The sequence below is a fragment of the Pagrus major genome, chromosome 17 (genome assembly GCF_040436345.1).
Source record: "Pagrus major chromosome 17, Pma_NU_1.0".
In the NCBI taxonomy this organism is placed as follows: domain Eukaryota; kingdom Metazoa; phylum Chordata; class Actinopteri; order Spariformes; family Sparidae; genus Pagrus; species Pagrus major.
The window spans coordinates 7579548-7597201 of NC_133231.1; the positions used below are offsets into that span (position 1 = coordinate 7579548).

General features: G+C 45.7%; 1 protein-coding gene across 2 annotated transcripts in view; it reads left to right on the forward strand.

Moving 5' to 3' along the window:
• rspo2 (R-spondin 2) overlaps positions 1–17654 on the forward strand; it is a 60559-nt gene that overhangs the window by 28649 nt on the left and 14256 nt on the right. For both annotated transcript variants that reach the window (XM_073486106.1, XM_073486104.1), the window contains exons 3-4: positions 7698–7841; positions 8124–8312. In XM_073486106.1, the coding sequence (XP_073342207.1) occupies positions 7698–7841; positions 8124–8312 (333 nt within the window). The remainder of the gene's footprint in view (positions 1–7697; positions 7842–8123; positions 8313–17654) is intronic.

Sequence of the window (17654 nt, forward strand, 5' to 3'; positions counted from 1 at the left end):
GGGGCACACACTCAAAACGGTGAGGCAGAGTAATGGCGGTTCCGACTTGAACAGGCTGTGTAAAAGTCACTGATAATAATGCTAAGCTAGCTGTTAAAGGTGACTACATATCTCACATATGTTGGCTGGCTGCATGTTAAACCATTCTTTCTAATTTAGATGTGTTAAATACTTACAGAAGTTGTGAGGAGCAGAGGCTATGGAGGTAATAAAGGTGCAACATTTTTCAGCTTGCAAATAAATTACTGAGTAAGGTCAATCCATGCGATAGGATTTTTATTCTGTTGTAGCATCTCGGTGTCATTTAGGCTAATGCGATCACAGAAAGCTGCTCAGAAAAGTCTTGTCTACAGCAGTTTTAACCAGGAACAGTCATTTCCGCCTGTTTTCATGACCCAGAGAAAATTGGAAGAGAAAGACATCTTGTTCTCCAGTGAAAAGTCTTCTATTTTTTACTTTAACCCTGCTATCCTAACCGCTGTATCCCCATGCTGGGTGAGTTTTGATTCTAACTGATTCTGATGTGTGGCAAGTTAATCTGAATCCCTCTCCGTACCAACCGCTCATAGAACAACATCTTGTATTGTCACGTAGCATCAGATCTCAGAGTGAGACCTACTTTGATGTGATCGCTGCTTCAGTCATGGCTCTCTAATCCAGTTTCCTATTTGACCCTCATTCTCAGCTGCGCTCCGCATGTCATTTTCACTAAACAGTTCATGTCCTACCTCCATAAACGGATATTTTCTGGGGGTTGGAAGCTAATTGTCGGGTCAGTGAATAGTTTGGGAGGTTTGACACAGGCAACTGGTATGCAAGAGCTCAAAGGCACAGTGGACAAATGATGGTGAGGGGCTCTCGGCCGGCGTGGTCAGACCTGCCGTGTGCTCCTGGTTTCCAAGGAGGCCCTGGAACGTGGTATTACGTCTCCGTTATCATGCGCTTTTCAAACACAGGCTCTGAAATCACTTAGAGAGCAGCTGCTTATTATTACACTAGAGTTTGTCTGTGTGATCTTATCTCATTCAAGAATTTTTTGTGGACTGCCTGGGTAAAAGAAAACAAGCGCTAGACAAGCAAGAGGCTTATACACTCAGCCCCTCGCTGGCTGGAAACCTCACTTTGAGTTTTTCTGGAGGGGCTCCTGAGGCACGTGACGGAGAGAGCTTTGGGTGGAGAGAGAGGATGAATACACTTTTTACTCCGTGAGCTAAAAATATGATTTAGTGTGATGCAAAGAAAAGTCACGCAGTTTGATCGATAAGTAGTTACTGCTAATTTTCAACTGAAATGCTGTTTGTGAAATGTGCTTATAGATGTTGTTTTCAGTGGTGGGAAATCCTCTGAAGCAGCATTTAGAAAACATTACACAAGTATTACTTTTCTGCATCATCGGTTGGCTGGAGCCTGCATTTCAGTTTTCTTTTCAAAGATTATGTCTAAATGCAGAAAAGTCAATAATCAGAAATGTAACACCCAGTTCTCAACAGTGTGATCAGTTGTAAGAATTTACAGCTGAACCGCGGGGATGGTGATACATAACGGATGTAAAACATGTGCGTCATGTTTCCACTCTAAGCTAGGCTACTTCTTATTTTTTGGTTAGGATGGCTGAGTGAGAGCAAACATAACTGATGTAAATTCATGTGTGTATTGTTATTATGGATAATTTTCAACTTGCTATGTTTTGAGCAAATAGTTACAATGTGGCAAAAAAAAATCATGTACAGAAATCAAAAATTTTGATGCATCATGATGCATCTGTTATCATTTTATAATTTCATCACTGCCCGCTGACTCAGAATCAAATGGTAAGGTGCTTAGAGATTTCCACCCATAGTTCAGACTAAATTTAGGTATCAGGAGTCTTTTTGCCATTAGAAGTCGACCTTCTGGTCAAAACCTTGATTTCTGAGTGACTTTCTGAATGAACCACTGGTTTGATTCTCTTTGAGGATGGCTGAATTGGGACACACATATGGTTATCACAGTGTCACCCATCAGCAATTTACTGTAGACGTCTACTTCACCTGACCTGCACATCAATTTATAACAATTAAAGGGTAACTCCCCCAATTTTACACATTAAAGTGTGTTTACAGGTCTTGGGAAGTATTACTGCTTATGTGAAAAAAGTAGTATAAAGATTAAGCTGAATGTAATCTGATAAATTCCCTCCATTGATTTCCCTCAGTTGCTTAGTTGCGTTGTGGGAAATGTCAGAATGTGTGAAAAGACCAGAACCAGCCCAGTATACAGTACAATTTCAGCACTCTAATTTATCAGCCTTACCAAACATAACCTACTAATTTCTCAGCACTACTTGAGAAACTGTTGCTCACTCGCTGAATTTTAAATTTAAGACTCACTGTTCCCAGGACTTCCCCTACACTGCAGAGAACATAACGCCATAATTAGAGCCAAAAACAATGGGAACTGTATTTTCCGTCATATAACATAACTGGAAGCCCATTTACAGCTACACTTCAGCTGGATTCCAAAGAGGCCCGAGACATGAGAGCCGCAGTGTTAACTACCATTACTGAGACGTAGCTGCGTCGTTAGCAATGTCTTCTTGTTGCGTAATACCTTTCTTTAAGTCCATATATTATGTTCCTGGGTCTCGACTTTGCAAGAGCTCCTTTCAGCAGCTAATGGGCGGATTGATATGAGCCATAAACCATATGCAGTAACTCCAGTGTTATCCACAGGGGCTCTTATCAGCTGCCCAGAAGAGGCCCCACACCAGTGTCTGTGGGTGTCAACCCACTGCTCGGCAGGGAAGATTTGTAGCAACGGTCACACAGTGTGCTGCTTTATGTACAGCCAAATCTGTGTGAATGTGGTGCAGTCATGCTCTCGCCTCAGTCGCATTTCATAATACCTCGGTTTTAACATACGTTCCCAAGCCAAAGCATATTCTGTCATTTTGTATCACAAGCGAATTCTCTGGCTGAAAGAATTACGAGCTGAAAGCCGACTATCAGAGCTGTCTTTGAAAAGAGAACGTGTTGAGAGGGTCAGCATGGGAGCGGAGCTGCATTCAAAACTTCCTCCCTCTGGGTGTATTATAGACCCCCCACTGCTACGCACGCACATACTCTAGCCACCAACCCAGTTGCATTACCCCACTACAGCGGGCTTTAAAACACGCAGAAACCCCTGCTGTGTTCGCTGCCAGCCAACAACCAGTCTGATCAAGGCCTGAGATTGCCAATATCCTGAAAGTGTGGTTTAAATATAACAGCTCGCTCTGTGCCAGCCTCATGTGCCACCAGAGACTCGTCTGTCGAAGGTAATTATTTGGGATTGCCAAATTGTGATTTCTTCTTTACTGCATTTCTTGGACGGAGGGAATCTGTTACCAAATCCCATTGTTGTATTTCTCACTGCTTTGTCACATTAAATTAGGGCTTGAGGTGGAAGGTGATTGGACTGGATTTTCCAACATTGTTTTATCATGGGAATTTGTTGGGTTGGAGATGGACTAGAGCCATGCATCGTGGGCCTCAGCCAAATGGGTACGGACGCTGCATAAGGCACTTGCGTGAGTTTTGCAACCTTTAGTTGGCAGCGCTGGCAGCTTTCGCTCCTGCTCTGCCTCTCCATGTCTCTCATTCAAGCTCTCTCTTTCTCGCTCTAATTCTGAGCTTGTGGGTATTTCCATTGCACAGTCTAACCAACAAAAAGACCAGTTGCTTTTGGCCTTTGAGCTTTACCGAGGGACATTTAATCATCACAGCTTTACTAACGGCACTCTCGGATTTGCCAGACAATACAATAGACCCACCAAACCAAGCCCAAGAGTTGAATCGGGTTTATCCTCAAAACACTGTGTAATTGTGCATACTATGGTGTGAGTGGAAGGGCTGTCTGTGCTTGACCACTGTCTGAAGCCTAAGCTGTCTGTGTGTGTGCCGGAGCTGGCTGAGCAGATACAGGAGCACGTCCTGGTATATGACAGACTGTGTTCCTTGGATTGAGGAAGCCGAGAGGACCGCTGACACATCTGTCATCCCTGCGCTCCCTCTGGGAGATGCTGACTGACAGGAACAGCACCTCTGCTTCACCTAGCTCCACACCGACGTGTGGGGAGCACCCATGTGGAAAAAACAGCATGGAGAGAGCTGGGAAGAACATGGCAGCTCTGGCCTTTGCCATGAACTCCTGCCATCCGCAGCTCCACATGACATGGCTGGGTGGCAGCGAGCAAGCCAGAGCTTCCATGTCAGCCAAACCCAGGGCCTAGAGAGTAGGTCAGAGCTGTTCGCCTCAGCTTGGAGGCGAGAGATGGAAAAATAGGGCTTGTTTTCCCCCTCGCACTGCCAGGCCTTTTACGACATGGACACTCCTGCTGCGCAACATCGGGTCTGGTTAGCTTTCTGAGAGGAGGCCGAGACTCTCTCGGTAGACAACCGAACCTCCAGCTCAGATAACGTAAAAAGATCCCATCTGGAACACAAGAGATTCATCAATCTTCGCAGAATGATTCAGCACCCCTTCCTTACTTTGTGAATATTCATGTAGATAAATAGTGATTACATATGTCACCCTGCGGAGGAACTGGAGTCGAACATGAGGCTTTGAGTGTCTGTGATAAAATCGGTGGGTTCCTTATCCAGACCACAGCGGAGGGGCCGGCTTCTGCCAAGCATGCGCCATTAGTTCACAACGCTTGGTGACTCATCTCTCAATACAAATGCACTTGACATGCAGACCACATAAAATTCAAGTGAAAAATCTAACAGGAATGTACCGAGGCCCAACAGTCTCCTTTAATACAATCAAGCCTAATCCAATACTAAATAAAACATATTTAAATCCGCTAGATCCAGATTTTCAGCTGGATCGGCATCAAATTGTACTCGCTCATAGATACCAGCCACGTAATACGCCAGATTTTCTTTTCATCAAGATCCATGCATTATTCCCAGAGAAATCTGGAAAAATGTCGAAAAAAATGCCCTATCTTGCAATGTAAAATTTCCTGGATCTGCACAAAAGTTAATGGGTTCTACTCTGGGCCGAGTCCAATCCTCCATCCAAATTTTGTGAAAATCTGTTCAGTAGTTTTTGTGTAATCCTGGTCACAAACCAACAAACGAGCACGAAAGCATAACCTCCTTGGTGAGGGTAACAAACAACACAAAAATACAGTGATATGGGTAACGATTGAACTGGTGCAAGACTGATCTCTCCAAATCGTGCACCCTCGGTCACTTCACTGGCAGCCTTTGAAATTCCTCACAGAGCTGAAACGTACAGCTTTTCCTCCTGCGTTCATATTATAACTCACGGCCAGGACCAGGCTGGGAGATAATGATGATAATACGTTTAAGTCCCAGGAACACTGGGCCTTCAATGGGATCTGATGACCTCATTATTTCTCATTAGTCTCCCCGAGGCACCTCGATGAAGACTTTAAAGGTGGTCCAGAGGTTAATCCCGCAGGGAGAATGAACCCGCTCCCCTGTATCTGTTTCTGGAGCTGCTGGACGAGCTGCCTTACTGAAGGCCGACTCGGCCGGCCGTCAGTGTGGGAGCTTCTCCAGTGTCACAGATAGCCCTCGCTGTCCCAGATAGCCTTTTGCCAGATAACTGGACAGAGGGATAAATGTCTGTCATGGTGATCCCTTCCGACCCACCTCGTTCTCTGATGACCTCTGACCCTCCAGCTTTGCCTCCCTGCATTCTAACTCCCATGGAGCCGCACTTATGTGACATCCACCTCCTCCATCTCTCAAGAGTGACCGTATTACTTATCTTCTATTTAGAAAACAGGATTTCCCAGCATTCGAGCCGTCGCCTTACCGCATCTGAAACTGAAACCAGCAGTGATGTTTTAATCAAAAACCTTGTTGAGTGCTTCTGCTGCTGCAAGGATACAGTATTTCTCACATCTGCGGTGCTCGTATTTACTGTCAATAACCGAGGATTGCACAACAAACCCAGCGCTTGAGAGTACTGCCAGATGTTCTTGTTCCCCCTCTTACTCTTTTATTTTTTGTTTGGGAGCTAAAAGTCTCTCAGGTGATGACAGGCCTGGGAAATGTGAAGGCTAAAAGACAGCTTTGTGCTCTCCAATTAGCTTGGTGATTTATTAGCCTGCTCCCGGTATTGTCTTGTATCAAACCCAAGCCTGACTGATTCAGTTTCACCTAGAAAGAATGGACGAGTGGCAGAGAGCTTTAAAAAAAAAGGACAGCAAAATGCTTTTATACCTCCTTTAGACTTTAGAGAGCCAAGATATATGTTGAGATATAAGATAAAATGGAACAAAAGTAATACCCAGATAAGCTAAATAATATGATATGATTGAATTAATAACAGGAAATCACCAAAGAGATCTACATTTTTCTATAGATGGGTCTATCTCCAGCCATATCTGATTGGTATGTGTGTGTTTGTGCATATGCGTGCATGTGTCCACGGTTTGTTTAGACTGGTCGGGAAAGCGTGAGACCAGAGTGAGTGGGCAGAGGCCATACTTTAGGGTTCAAAGTAAAGCGGGGAGGGACCCCCTCGTTTTGGAGGAATGTCGAGGAGGAGGCCTGATGGTTAGCTGGAGATGGTGTAATTAAGGGGTGTGATTGTGAGAACCTTCCCTTCCCCGGGCCCTGCAAGGGTCACAGATAAAAGAGCAGCCCTCAGCCTCCGTCGTTCTCACATGTTGAAAATCACAGTAGCGCAGGTTTGCGCGAGAAGTGCGCACGCGCTAATGCATGGTTGCGTCCCCCGTGCGAGACACAATGAGAGGAGCAGATGACACCCTACCTGGAGACGGTGGCTGCAGGTTAGAGACTGTGGTTCCCTCGACTGTGCAAGCCTATTGGGTAATAGAGCTTCTGAGCAGCATCATAAATTAGACAGCTCTGGGAGGCTCCTTCTAATCATGTGGGCCTGTGCGTCGCCCTGTTGGTGTGGTTGTTGTAATTTGGCCCTGCCTGACGTGCTATTTGCAGAGTAAGAGCTTGGTGACACATCAGCGTGCCTTTCTTTGTGAGCGCGGCGCTGTGTGTCATGCGCAGCGGCAGGGTGTGGCGTGGGAGGATAAGTGTGCTGTTGTGTGTTTGCTGACTAAATGCATCAGCATTTGTTTGGAAAGGCAGCGCTAAATGTTGTTGTCCCCACACACCTCCCCCTTTCATATCGTAGCCAAAACGTAAAGGATCCTCACAGCTGGCCGGCACACGCTTAAAAGAAAGCCTGACTTCCCAATAATCCTCCGCTACGGAAAGATCGGAGCAGTGTGGAGTGATAAGATAGCATATTAAGGAAACTATTCAGAGCCCTGATGGGATGTATTCTTCCTGTTGCAGCGCAGCATTAGTTGAAAACATGTGAGCGTGTGTGTCTGTTTCCAGACTGTTGGATGTTGGTGCGATTGTTGAAAGAGGTCAGCGTGACATAATTTCTCACCGTCTCCGCTGTTGTGTTTTCACACTGTTGATTTGCTCTCTCTAAACAAGAACAGGAAGATGAAAGAAAAACCTCTGTCAGGCAAAACAAGCTCTCTGAAATACACTTGAGCCCCGGAGAGAAATGATTCACAGGGCATCGACGGCTTTTTCTGCGGCAGAGACACTATAAGCCTTTCAAGAGCCCCCTTCCCCAAACCCCTTAGCTTTCGATCAACTCCAGATGAGAGGGTTGCTCAGACCCTGACGACTCTCCTCTTTCTCTCCTTCTTCCTCCAGGGTGCAGGATAGAGAACTGCGAGTCCTGCTTCAGCAAAGACTTCTGCACCAAGTGCAAGTCAGGTTTTTACCTACACAAAGGGCGCTGCTTTGACAAGTGCCCCGAGGGCTTTGCCCCGCTCGAGGAGACCATGGAGTGTGGAGGTACGTGAAACAACACACATATGAACAAAAAAGTTTCAAGAGAGTAAACAACCTTTTGCACTTTCTTTACCTGCACACAGTGATCTATAATTTCTCAGTTTAACTGCTTATTTTGCACCAAAAAACAAGCAGTTCAGCCGGGACCACACACAAAGAGGTTACAGCACACCAGTAAAGCTCCTTCACCCTGTATTAAAGCTTGACCCGGGGTCTTTGAGTTGCCTCTAAACGGCACTCTGCTGTGGTTTCACTGCACATCACTGTTTCTGTGTGTCTCTGCAGAGGGCTGTGAGGTGGGCCAGTGGAGCGAATGGGGAGCCTGCACCAGGAGAAACAAAACCTGTGGCTATAAGTGGGGTCTGGAGACCCGGACGCGGCACATTGTAAAGAAACCACCCAAGGACACAATACCCTGTCCCACCATCGCTGAGTCCAGGATGTGCAAAATGGCCATGAGGCACTGCAGGAGAGGTAAGGATGTCATACCATGCAGCCATATGTTGATGTGTGTGAGAGAGATATTCTGTCAGTCCGTCCAAACTCCATCCATGTTCACTTTACACTACTCTGGTGAATATTAAAGAAAAACAGCCCACTTATCCCATAGGAGGGCTCTTTCCCCCCTCTCTGAGTTCCACCTGTTTCATGTAACCCTTGTACCTTGCACTCAAACTTGTTTTTTCAGCGTCTGCGTTTTTGAGGTGCACAGTGGCGTTTCCGTGCACGAAATATCAGTATTTTTCCATGGCAGGCCTTGTTCGAGCCAGCTTTTTCTTTTTCTGAGGTATATTTTTCCCCCATCTCCCTTCCTCCCCTCAGTGGAATTCTTCAAAGTACGAACTGCAGGTTTCCTCAATGGCCGTCTCTGTTTCCTCCCGTCAGCTCGAGAGATATTTGCGGTGCACACAGCATGTATGTCAGGCCATTAAATGAGAAGTCAAATCTGGAATTTCTCCGTGTGCGAATACAGCTAAGGGAAATATTTTTTCTCTCAAAAAGTAAACCATTTCTCTCAGACAGTCCAAACACACCATTTGGGGTGATGGCCTCAGTTAGCAGTGCTTTTAAAATAAATGTCTTCTCCCCTAATGTACTTTTACATCTCTCATAAACTTTGGATTAGGATAGGCCAAGTGTAAATATTTAATTCACCAAATAAGGAAGCAATTACAGTGGCAGATATCATTCAGGCTGTCAAAAAAAGAAAAACATTGTTGAACAGAAAGAGGAAAATATTCAAACCTCGAGGATTTTTCTCCATTTTTGGCCTGGAGTGTTGAATGGGAGGATCATTTAGTGAAGTGGTGAAAGAGTAAATAAACTTGAAATAAACCCTGATAGTTTCTCACATTTCAGCACTAACACGGCAGTCGCTGCTGTCTGGGTTGGAAACTGTGATCCCATGGCACATGTAGTTCCTAGAGCCCCATCCTGTTTGTGAGGGAAATTCTCCCCAACCCCCGTGCACCTCTTCATGACTTTGCCGTGCCTGCTTGACCTTTTCCAAGAAACTTTATGACCTTCTTTAATTAAAATTTGGCATTGTTGCGCATGGTTACTGTCGTTAATTATCTCAAGCATGAAGTCACTGACGGGAAATTGTTGTGAAGTCTAAATTGAGTGCATGGCAGAACCATTCATCTTCAGACCTTTAGAAACCCACAGCAGATTCCCCATGTCTATCTTACTTAAAGCTGCTGCTCCCTGGTGAGGCGGCCATTTCCAACCTCTCAGTGCAGTTCCTCGTCCTGTGACTGAGTTACGTCTCTGTGGCCTCAGCTGTGTGTAAAAGTGTCACTGTGTGTGCATCTTAAGGCTCTCTGGGCTTGTGAAGTGCTGCGGTGGCCCGTTTAATAAAGGTAAATTTCAGACTTAGGCATGTGTTGTTAATTCCCCGCCGCTCGACCGCTAGTTAAAAATCCCCACTTGGCAAAAGCCAGTGAAACGCAACACTCTTCAGTTCAAATAAATACAATGTAAAAATGTAAGCGGCAGAAGTCGAACGGGACGAGATCCAGAGCCGTCGCATGGGAGCTCAGCCGACTGACATTGTAAAATAATCACTTCCCATGACTGATAATAAAGCACGGTCCAACGGGAGGAGAGGCCAGGTGATCAGGAAGTGGAGGTTCAAGAATTGACTTCATCATGAAATACATACATACACTTTGCAAGCAATATGTCCCCCATACCTCTTAAAAATAACAGGCTGTGCAATGCAATATCGTAAATTTAATCTTTAAATACATCTTAGAACTGTATAGAGTTTATATCCAAAAGAAAATATAAATATAAGAAGTGCTTGTAATGATCACTTGGAACATAAGACAGTCTAAAAATGAACACTTCTATCAGCTCTTCTCACTGGACACCAGACACCAGTGTTTAGGATAAGCATAGGATTATATAACCGCAGACCGTAAAGATGCTGTGGATTAAACGGAGACAGAGGAAGCGGCATGTAGGTATACACTATTTATGGAAATGCTTATCTGATCACTCTGGCTTGCATTTCTACATATCCACGTATTTAAATTACACTGGACGTCATCGACAGATCCCTGTCTCCCAGCTTAGCCGAGCCGCACAAGGACAACACGAGTGATCTTCTTCTTTTCCCTCTGTGTCGCCAGAGATCTAATCCCTGTGTAAAACACACACAGGCAGGGAAAGTAAAGCCCAGATAATGTCAAGAGGAGAGGCATTTTCACAGCAAACATGACGAGTTGTGTAAACCGTGTCTGATGTGTTCCGTACAAGTTGCTGATCAGTGTAAACACCGTATATCATTCGCACTGCTGGGACTCATTTGCCGTTCTCAGCCGGTGTTTGCCAGAGAAGCCGTGTCCTGATAACACACTCACGAAAATGGCGGGGGAAAGGCTGTGTGGAGCACGCAAAGAAGACAAAACATGTGGCGGTCACAAGAGCTATTTTCATCCAACTGTCAAGCTAATTTTAGGCACGCTTTTGAAGTTTGGGAAAAATAAAATTGGATTTGGTGCGTTTCCACCAGCCGGGTCACACAGAATAGTGAGGCAGTATTGTCTCAGGGTCCTTGAGGGGACCAGTGGGGTCTGCAGCAAAAGGGAAATCATTTATTATTATTGTTATTATTATTATTATTATTATTATTATTATGACAGTGTTTTGGTCATGAGTTTCATACACTTTTTATAAGAAAAAAATACAAATCTAAAAGTGAAATTCTTATCAAATGGGAGTTGGTGATCTACTTTGTGACAGTTTACAGGGGCACTCTGTAGTTTTGGGGAAGACATTTTAATCAGATCTTCATTGACTGATTTTCTATGCCTGAACAAACTAAATAAACAAACTTTTATTTGTTTTTATGACTGAATAAACAGAATAAACAATCTGACCGTAAAGGACAACACAGTTTCATACTGTTTTACTTTGTTTATATGTGGCGGACCCTGCCACCTTTCTAGCTTCAAACAGTGTTCTGGGACCTTATTTTCCTCTGAGAACAGCTTGTTTATTCACTTACGGAACAAATAAATATCTCTGAGTTTGTGTTATCACCTCATTGATATTGTAAATATTAAATTCTGAGTTTGAATTTCTTCTCCAAAACTACAGAGTTTCCTTGACGTGAAAAAGTTTGAGAACCACTGCTCTGAGGAATATTTCTTCCCAATTTCAAAGCATCTAAATCCATATTGAATAGTTTGACCTGCTTGTTTGTTTTTGACAATGACATTAAACAACTGCACCAATATTTATTTGGTGTTCGCTGCTATTAATCACATTACTTCAAGCCTTCCGTGCAATGTTGATGAGAATCTTTGTGAAATTCTACTGTTTTCACTCTGCTGTTTAAATTTGGTGCAAATAATACTTCAATAGAAAATGTGCGAGTCAATCTCCAGAGGAATACGTCTTGTCTCATGGCTGCTTGGCTGCTGCGTGTGCCAAGCGTTTGCATCGTACCCTTGAGGCGGTAAAATGCTCTTCTATCCTGCGGATGGTGCTCTGGACGGGCTATAAACAATAAAGAGAGTTTATTAATAGCTGCTCCGGCACTATCAGCATTCACAGACTGGGTTCCCCCCTCTCTCTGTCTTGTGAGCTGAAGGGAAGGTGAGGAGAGTGATAACACCGCAGCGCCCGGCTGCTCCATATTGATGCCATTAAGGAATTCCCTACAGAGATTTTCCAGCAACCCCTGTCATCGGATTCACTGGTTTACAAACAAACGCGTGTGACAAGTTTGATTCTTCTTCCTCTGCCTCATTTTTTTCCCTGATGCCCTGCGTCGCCTATCAACGCATCTGTGTATTTCCCCTCTTTCTCTCTTGCCCACCCACTCTACTATAATCTTTGAACAACAGCTGCTTCTGCCATGCCACTGACATTAGATGTTGAGTAAACAACTTAAAATGTTAAAGCTCTCGAAAAACTCCCACTTAATCTAATCCCTGATTTGAGATTTAAGAGGGAGTAAAGTCCAACACAAACACACAACTGAAACTCGGGCTAATTTCCAACAGTTTTTACAAATCGGCTTTCAGATTCTCAGACGGCACAGGAGTCTTTATGGTAGCAGGCCAGAGTGACATTTGTGCTGCTCTGCTTGCCTGATTTGTAGGTAAAAGAAGCCTCTTTTAATGGGTATGTGTGGTGCAAGTAGCGGCCAAGCCCAGAGTAAACCCAGACGAGAACAGAAGTTTTACAATATGAAGTTGTGGAACAGTAAAAATTCATGGCTTCACAGCAGATTTTGGACCTGATAACAGAAGCATATTAAAGACCTGGTTTTCCTTAACAATGCTGCACAATTTACTCTCTGAATGCCTTTATGATTGCTTGTGAAGACTCCCAGCCACCCTGCTGACCTCATGGAAAGAAAACGAAGGAAAGCAGTAAGAGGCAGAGAGAAAGAAGGAACACATAATGATTATCTTTGGCCATTGGATTATGTACCTGTACTTGGAGAGCTACAGGCCTTTGTGGGAGTATTGATCTCCCGTGTGTGTAACCAGAGAAACCCTTTCTGCTGTAGGGCTCAGCCGAGGCCAAGCCTTCCATCCCATCAGTCATCTGAGTGCTTGGGTCCAGACACCACTAATACTGTCTGTCATAACTTCTGTGTGCAGTTTGTGTTTGCACTGTAACTGTGATAACTACCTCTTGCAGCCACGATGCCTGATCTATTCCCTCCGCCATCAATTTGAAACCTTGGATAAACAAGTTTTGTTACACGTTCTGCGGCAGGGGTGTGGAAGAGCATAAACCCACCTCATCACTCCTCCGCAGTGTGACATCTAAAGGCCCTTCGAGGTCTTTGCCTGTATTTAAGGCCATTGGACAAGACGGAGAGGCGGGCAGTTGTTTAATTTTCCCCACAAGCACCTACAGTCTGGTGCAGGAGACCAAAGTGAACCCAGATCCGCCTCGGATCGACCAGACCCATGAGGATTTGGTTGACTGGTGGGATTTACGCCAGGTTCTGTCTGAGCCAGTCTGGTTCTGCGGTGAATCCACAGCGCTGTGGACCTCCTGGTCCGCACCGTCTGCGAACCATCTGCTCCAAACTCTCTGCTCCTGTAAACCAATGCACAGAGCAATGGTGATTGCCTCAAATCCGCTCTGGAGGAAGCTCAACCGCCTTGTCTGTAGTGCACAACGTTTGAGACACCAAACAATTCCGGTTTCTGGCAGTCCTTGCGTTCGAGCAAGCAGTTAATGCGCGTGCATGCATACGAGCGTGTGACACACAATTTTGGTGTTTATACTTGCTGAGCCAAGAGGTTTAGGCTCTGGCGAAAGATGCCATTCAGTTCTGAGCATTTTAGTTACGCACTCAGCATGATCACATCTGAGTCTGGCCTGTGTTTGGCTTGGAAACCCGACATCCAAACACATTTCTGGATGTGTTTTTGTCGGATCTAGGCTTCTACCATGAGGCCAGCTTCTCTCTAAAACAGACGTCTGTTTCAACATGAGGCTAATTGATCGAATGTGTTCGTCTTGTCTCTGCAGAAGAGCTCACGGTGCTGTTTGTCCAAGCCAAACAACAATCGAGCTCTGCTCTGCTTGAACCACTGCTCTGAAGTCTACCCAAAGCACTAGAAAACAGAGGTTTGCACTTCTGTTCCTTCATGTACTTATCTCATTATTCCAATTAATGTTCCCCGGGTGTGCTCTACGGGAAGTCAGGACTTTTGGAAGGGAGAGCTGGTGCGCAGATGACAAGTCCCGCTCTGATTTCTGCCACAGTGGAATGACTGGGTGATTAACGGCGATCTCTGGCCCGGGTAATATCACGGACAATCCGGATCAGTTCTTCCCGCCAGCGGGAGCGGAGTGAGGAGCATTTTCCCAGGACAGAAGGAGGGCTCTAATTGGCAGCCGCCCTGTCATAGTGATTATGTGTGCCTCACACCGCAGCCTGTTGTGACTGGGGGAGCCACGGCTTAATCTTCATTTAATAAGGCCGCTCCGTAGGGGCTGACACAGTGGCTGGTGAGAAGGCCTCAGAAGTACCCTGCCTCCTTTGGACAGCATGGATGGCCTGGCTCCGGACACAGGGCCTGAGACCCCCCGCAGCCACCACCACCCACCGCACATGCTTGCATCGTTCATTTCTTTAATTAAATGCTGCCGAACTGGTTGTGAAGTTGCAAAAACCTCAGCAACATAATGATGATTCCCTCATGCTGCACACACGACTGTGAAGCCGTAAAGCTGAGATGACACAGAGTATTTTGGAAGCTTTGCACTGTGCTGTAGTGAAAAAGAGCATGGGTGAAGAGGAAAGACACATCAACCTGTCATTGACTTGGCCAGGTCTCCAGCAACCCAATGCCAATGGCAGTTATGGTCACCGCTGCGGTCACAGTCACAAATTAACACAAGTTCTGTTTCAGCTATCCCATATTTGCAAATCTCTGCCATAGATTATTCTTTTTTTCCCTCCATCTCTGCACTCCTGTTTCATATCTCCTCCTAACCAGATGAAAATTGATTATCTGGGCTCGTATCTGGACAGGCAATCAACGCTTGCTTTATGCTGATAGTCTCAAACCAAAATTTCAGGTTTATTTTTTTGCCTCTCGCGCAGTTTGGCGGCATTAAATCTTCCATCGGAGGAGAAAGTTGTTACCAGTAGTCTCTGAGACTTCTCTGCCCTGGGTACATTCCTCATTGGGGGGGGTGGGAGGACGATGCTGGAAGCCAGTGGGGAGAAGGAGAAGGAGGAGGAGGAGGGGTCTCTGATTAACTTCCCACTAAGTGCCCCTGCTCCCTGACCAAAATAAATATGGCTGCTGTCATTTTGTCAGCAACTGTCTTCAGAGAGCAATATTTGAAACACCCCATGATCCTGCTGGCTTTTATATGGAGAATCCATCGTCATACCACAGGCATGAGCCATAAACATGTGGAGGCCTTTCAAAGACCAGGGGGGTGGAGGGGATGGAGGGAGGGCGCTGGAGGAGGAGGGGTCAGTGGCGCTCACTGGGGCTCCATACTCCACATTATTGTCATCTGGTCTTTTCCAAGCAGGAAGAAAGAGGAGGGGTGTGAGCGAGGGTTTCTTTTTTTTTTTTTTTTTCACACTCTTTGGCCTAGTTGAGTTGTGGTTTTGCAGAACTGCCTCATGTACACACATTAGATACAGCAGTCCTCCTATTTGTTTGACTCGCTTTATTGTGAAGCGTGCATCGGAAGTAATGCTTTTCCAATAAATCCGAGCTAGCAGATGTGGATATCTTTGCAGAATAAATTGAACAGATGCCAAAACATCAACAAAAGTTGATGTTTACACCCAGCCATGACCACAGCCTGCACAGAAGTATGAAATTCAATCTAAATTGATCATTTGTAAGCTCAAACACCTGGGGATCCTCGCACATACACAGTAGTTCAGTGGGACTTTGTCAAACAGCAGGAACACTGCGTTGGTTTCGAGGCTTCCGTTGTCGTCTTCTGGCAGAGGAAATGAGGCATATGGGCCGACATCAACAGCCCCATCAAAAACAGACGTACGCAAACAAACAAAGTGGCAGCAAACTGGAGGGGGAAAGAAGGAGGAGGGGGAGATACTGTACAGAAGTGGAATGTTTTCATGTTCTCATGCTCCACAAACGGGAGCTATTTCCCCCCGCTGAGCAGTATATGGGCTGATATTGCCCATGACACGGTCGGGGCTGTAAAGCGTACCTTCGGCGAGCGTTCCCTCGATGGGCAGTTTGTGCTGTTACACCCTGTGATTTTTTACAGCAGCCGAGACACGGTCTGTGTCTTTACAGGGATGGATGGCAACAGCTTGCGATGAGATCTTTGAAGTAGAGTTCAACTCATATATGGGGCTCTTTTTTTGGTCTCTTATAAAAGACTTGATGACTGCCAGCCAGAGATGTCCACTTGTGATATGACGGAGGTTTGCTTCTGAATTGTTCCTGATTTTATATCAGAAGAAATCGATACAGTGAGGTGTTAAAGGATTTTATAGAGCGACTTCAGGGGTGGCAATCTGTAAAACTTGTAATGAAACCTGCTCACCCTGCTTTAAAAAATTTCATTAGTATGGATTTGGAGTGTGCTATGATGTAGTTTTAGAGGCTCTTCCACCCTGACAGGCATAGCCTTCTAGGAAAACTTTATTAGAAATGTTTGGAATGGTGAAATTTATGGAATGCAGGTGCAAAATATCATCTGTTTCATCGGTTTGACCCTGTGTAGCATAGGCCCCTGTGTCAGGGTTCCTCACCTCATATTTAGATAGTGTCATCATGCTGCATCCCTGCACCTCCGCTCTCTGTCTGCCAGACCTCCAGTCCGACACCGCTGCCAGCTCTCCTGTGGGCCACAAACCCTTTCATCTCCAACATCTACGCCGCACCAGGCAGAAGAGGATGCACACACACACACTTCCAGACGCACACATTCACGCAGCCAGAGCGTGAGACGCACGTAATAGACACCGACAGACAATAAAACAGACCTCACAGGCAGAACAAGTCACCACATTATCTACCCTTTTCCCTGGTCCCTGTTTCCATTCTCTTTTCCTGCCTCCCACTCGAATGACACTCTCTCACATCATGTATCACATATCACAGTGCAGTGCTGTCTGAGGAGCAACGTGCATGTCACAGAGGAGGATGTGTTCGCGTGGCGCACATTGTTCGAGGCAGCGCTGCGTGCACTGGAGTTCTCGCTCTCCAGTGGTCTGGCTAGAGGAGTAAAGAGGGAAGGCGAGGAGCCTGAAAACATCTGGCGCACAGTTGCACTGGCTCAGCCACCAGAAGCTCCTCTCCTCTCCTCTCCTCTCCTCTCCTCTCCTCTCCTCTCCTCTCCTCTCCTCTCCTCTCCTCTCCTCTCCTCTCCTCTCCTCTCCTCTCCTCTCCTCTCCTCTCCTCTCCTCTCCTCCTCTTTCCACCATCCTTCCCTCTCTTTCTCCATCACTGGAGGGCGTCTTTATAGAGACATCACAGCTTTTAATTACAGTTGGTGATTCAGAGAGAGGTTGTGGCTTCTGACCCACTCATGTCCATGAGCGTGGACCCAGCGAACAGACATGCAGACACAACAAGACAGCAAGTATAGGCCTGCCGGCCTTTGGCTGTGTGTGTGTCTGGGTGTTTTTCTGTGTGTGTGAGCTAACAGTGACAAATACAGGGGGGATGCAGACTAAAAGCACAGCCATTATAGTGGTAAGTAGAGGCCAGGGCCAATTTACCACAGTTGTAGGGCACTACACTCCCATCAACAGGAAAAAAGCCAAACACTCAGGTGATGTCACAGGTTAGGGATTTCAGTTTAACTGAGCAAATACAGGCACAA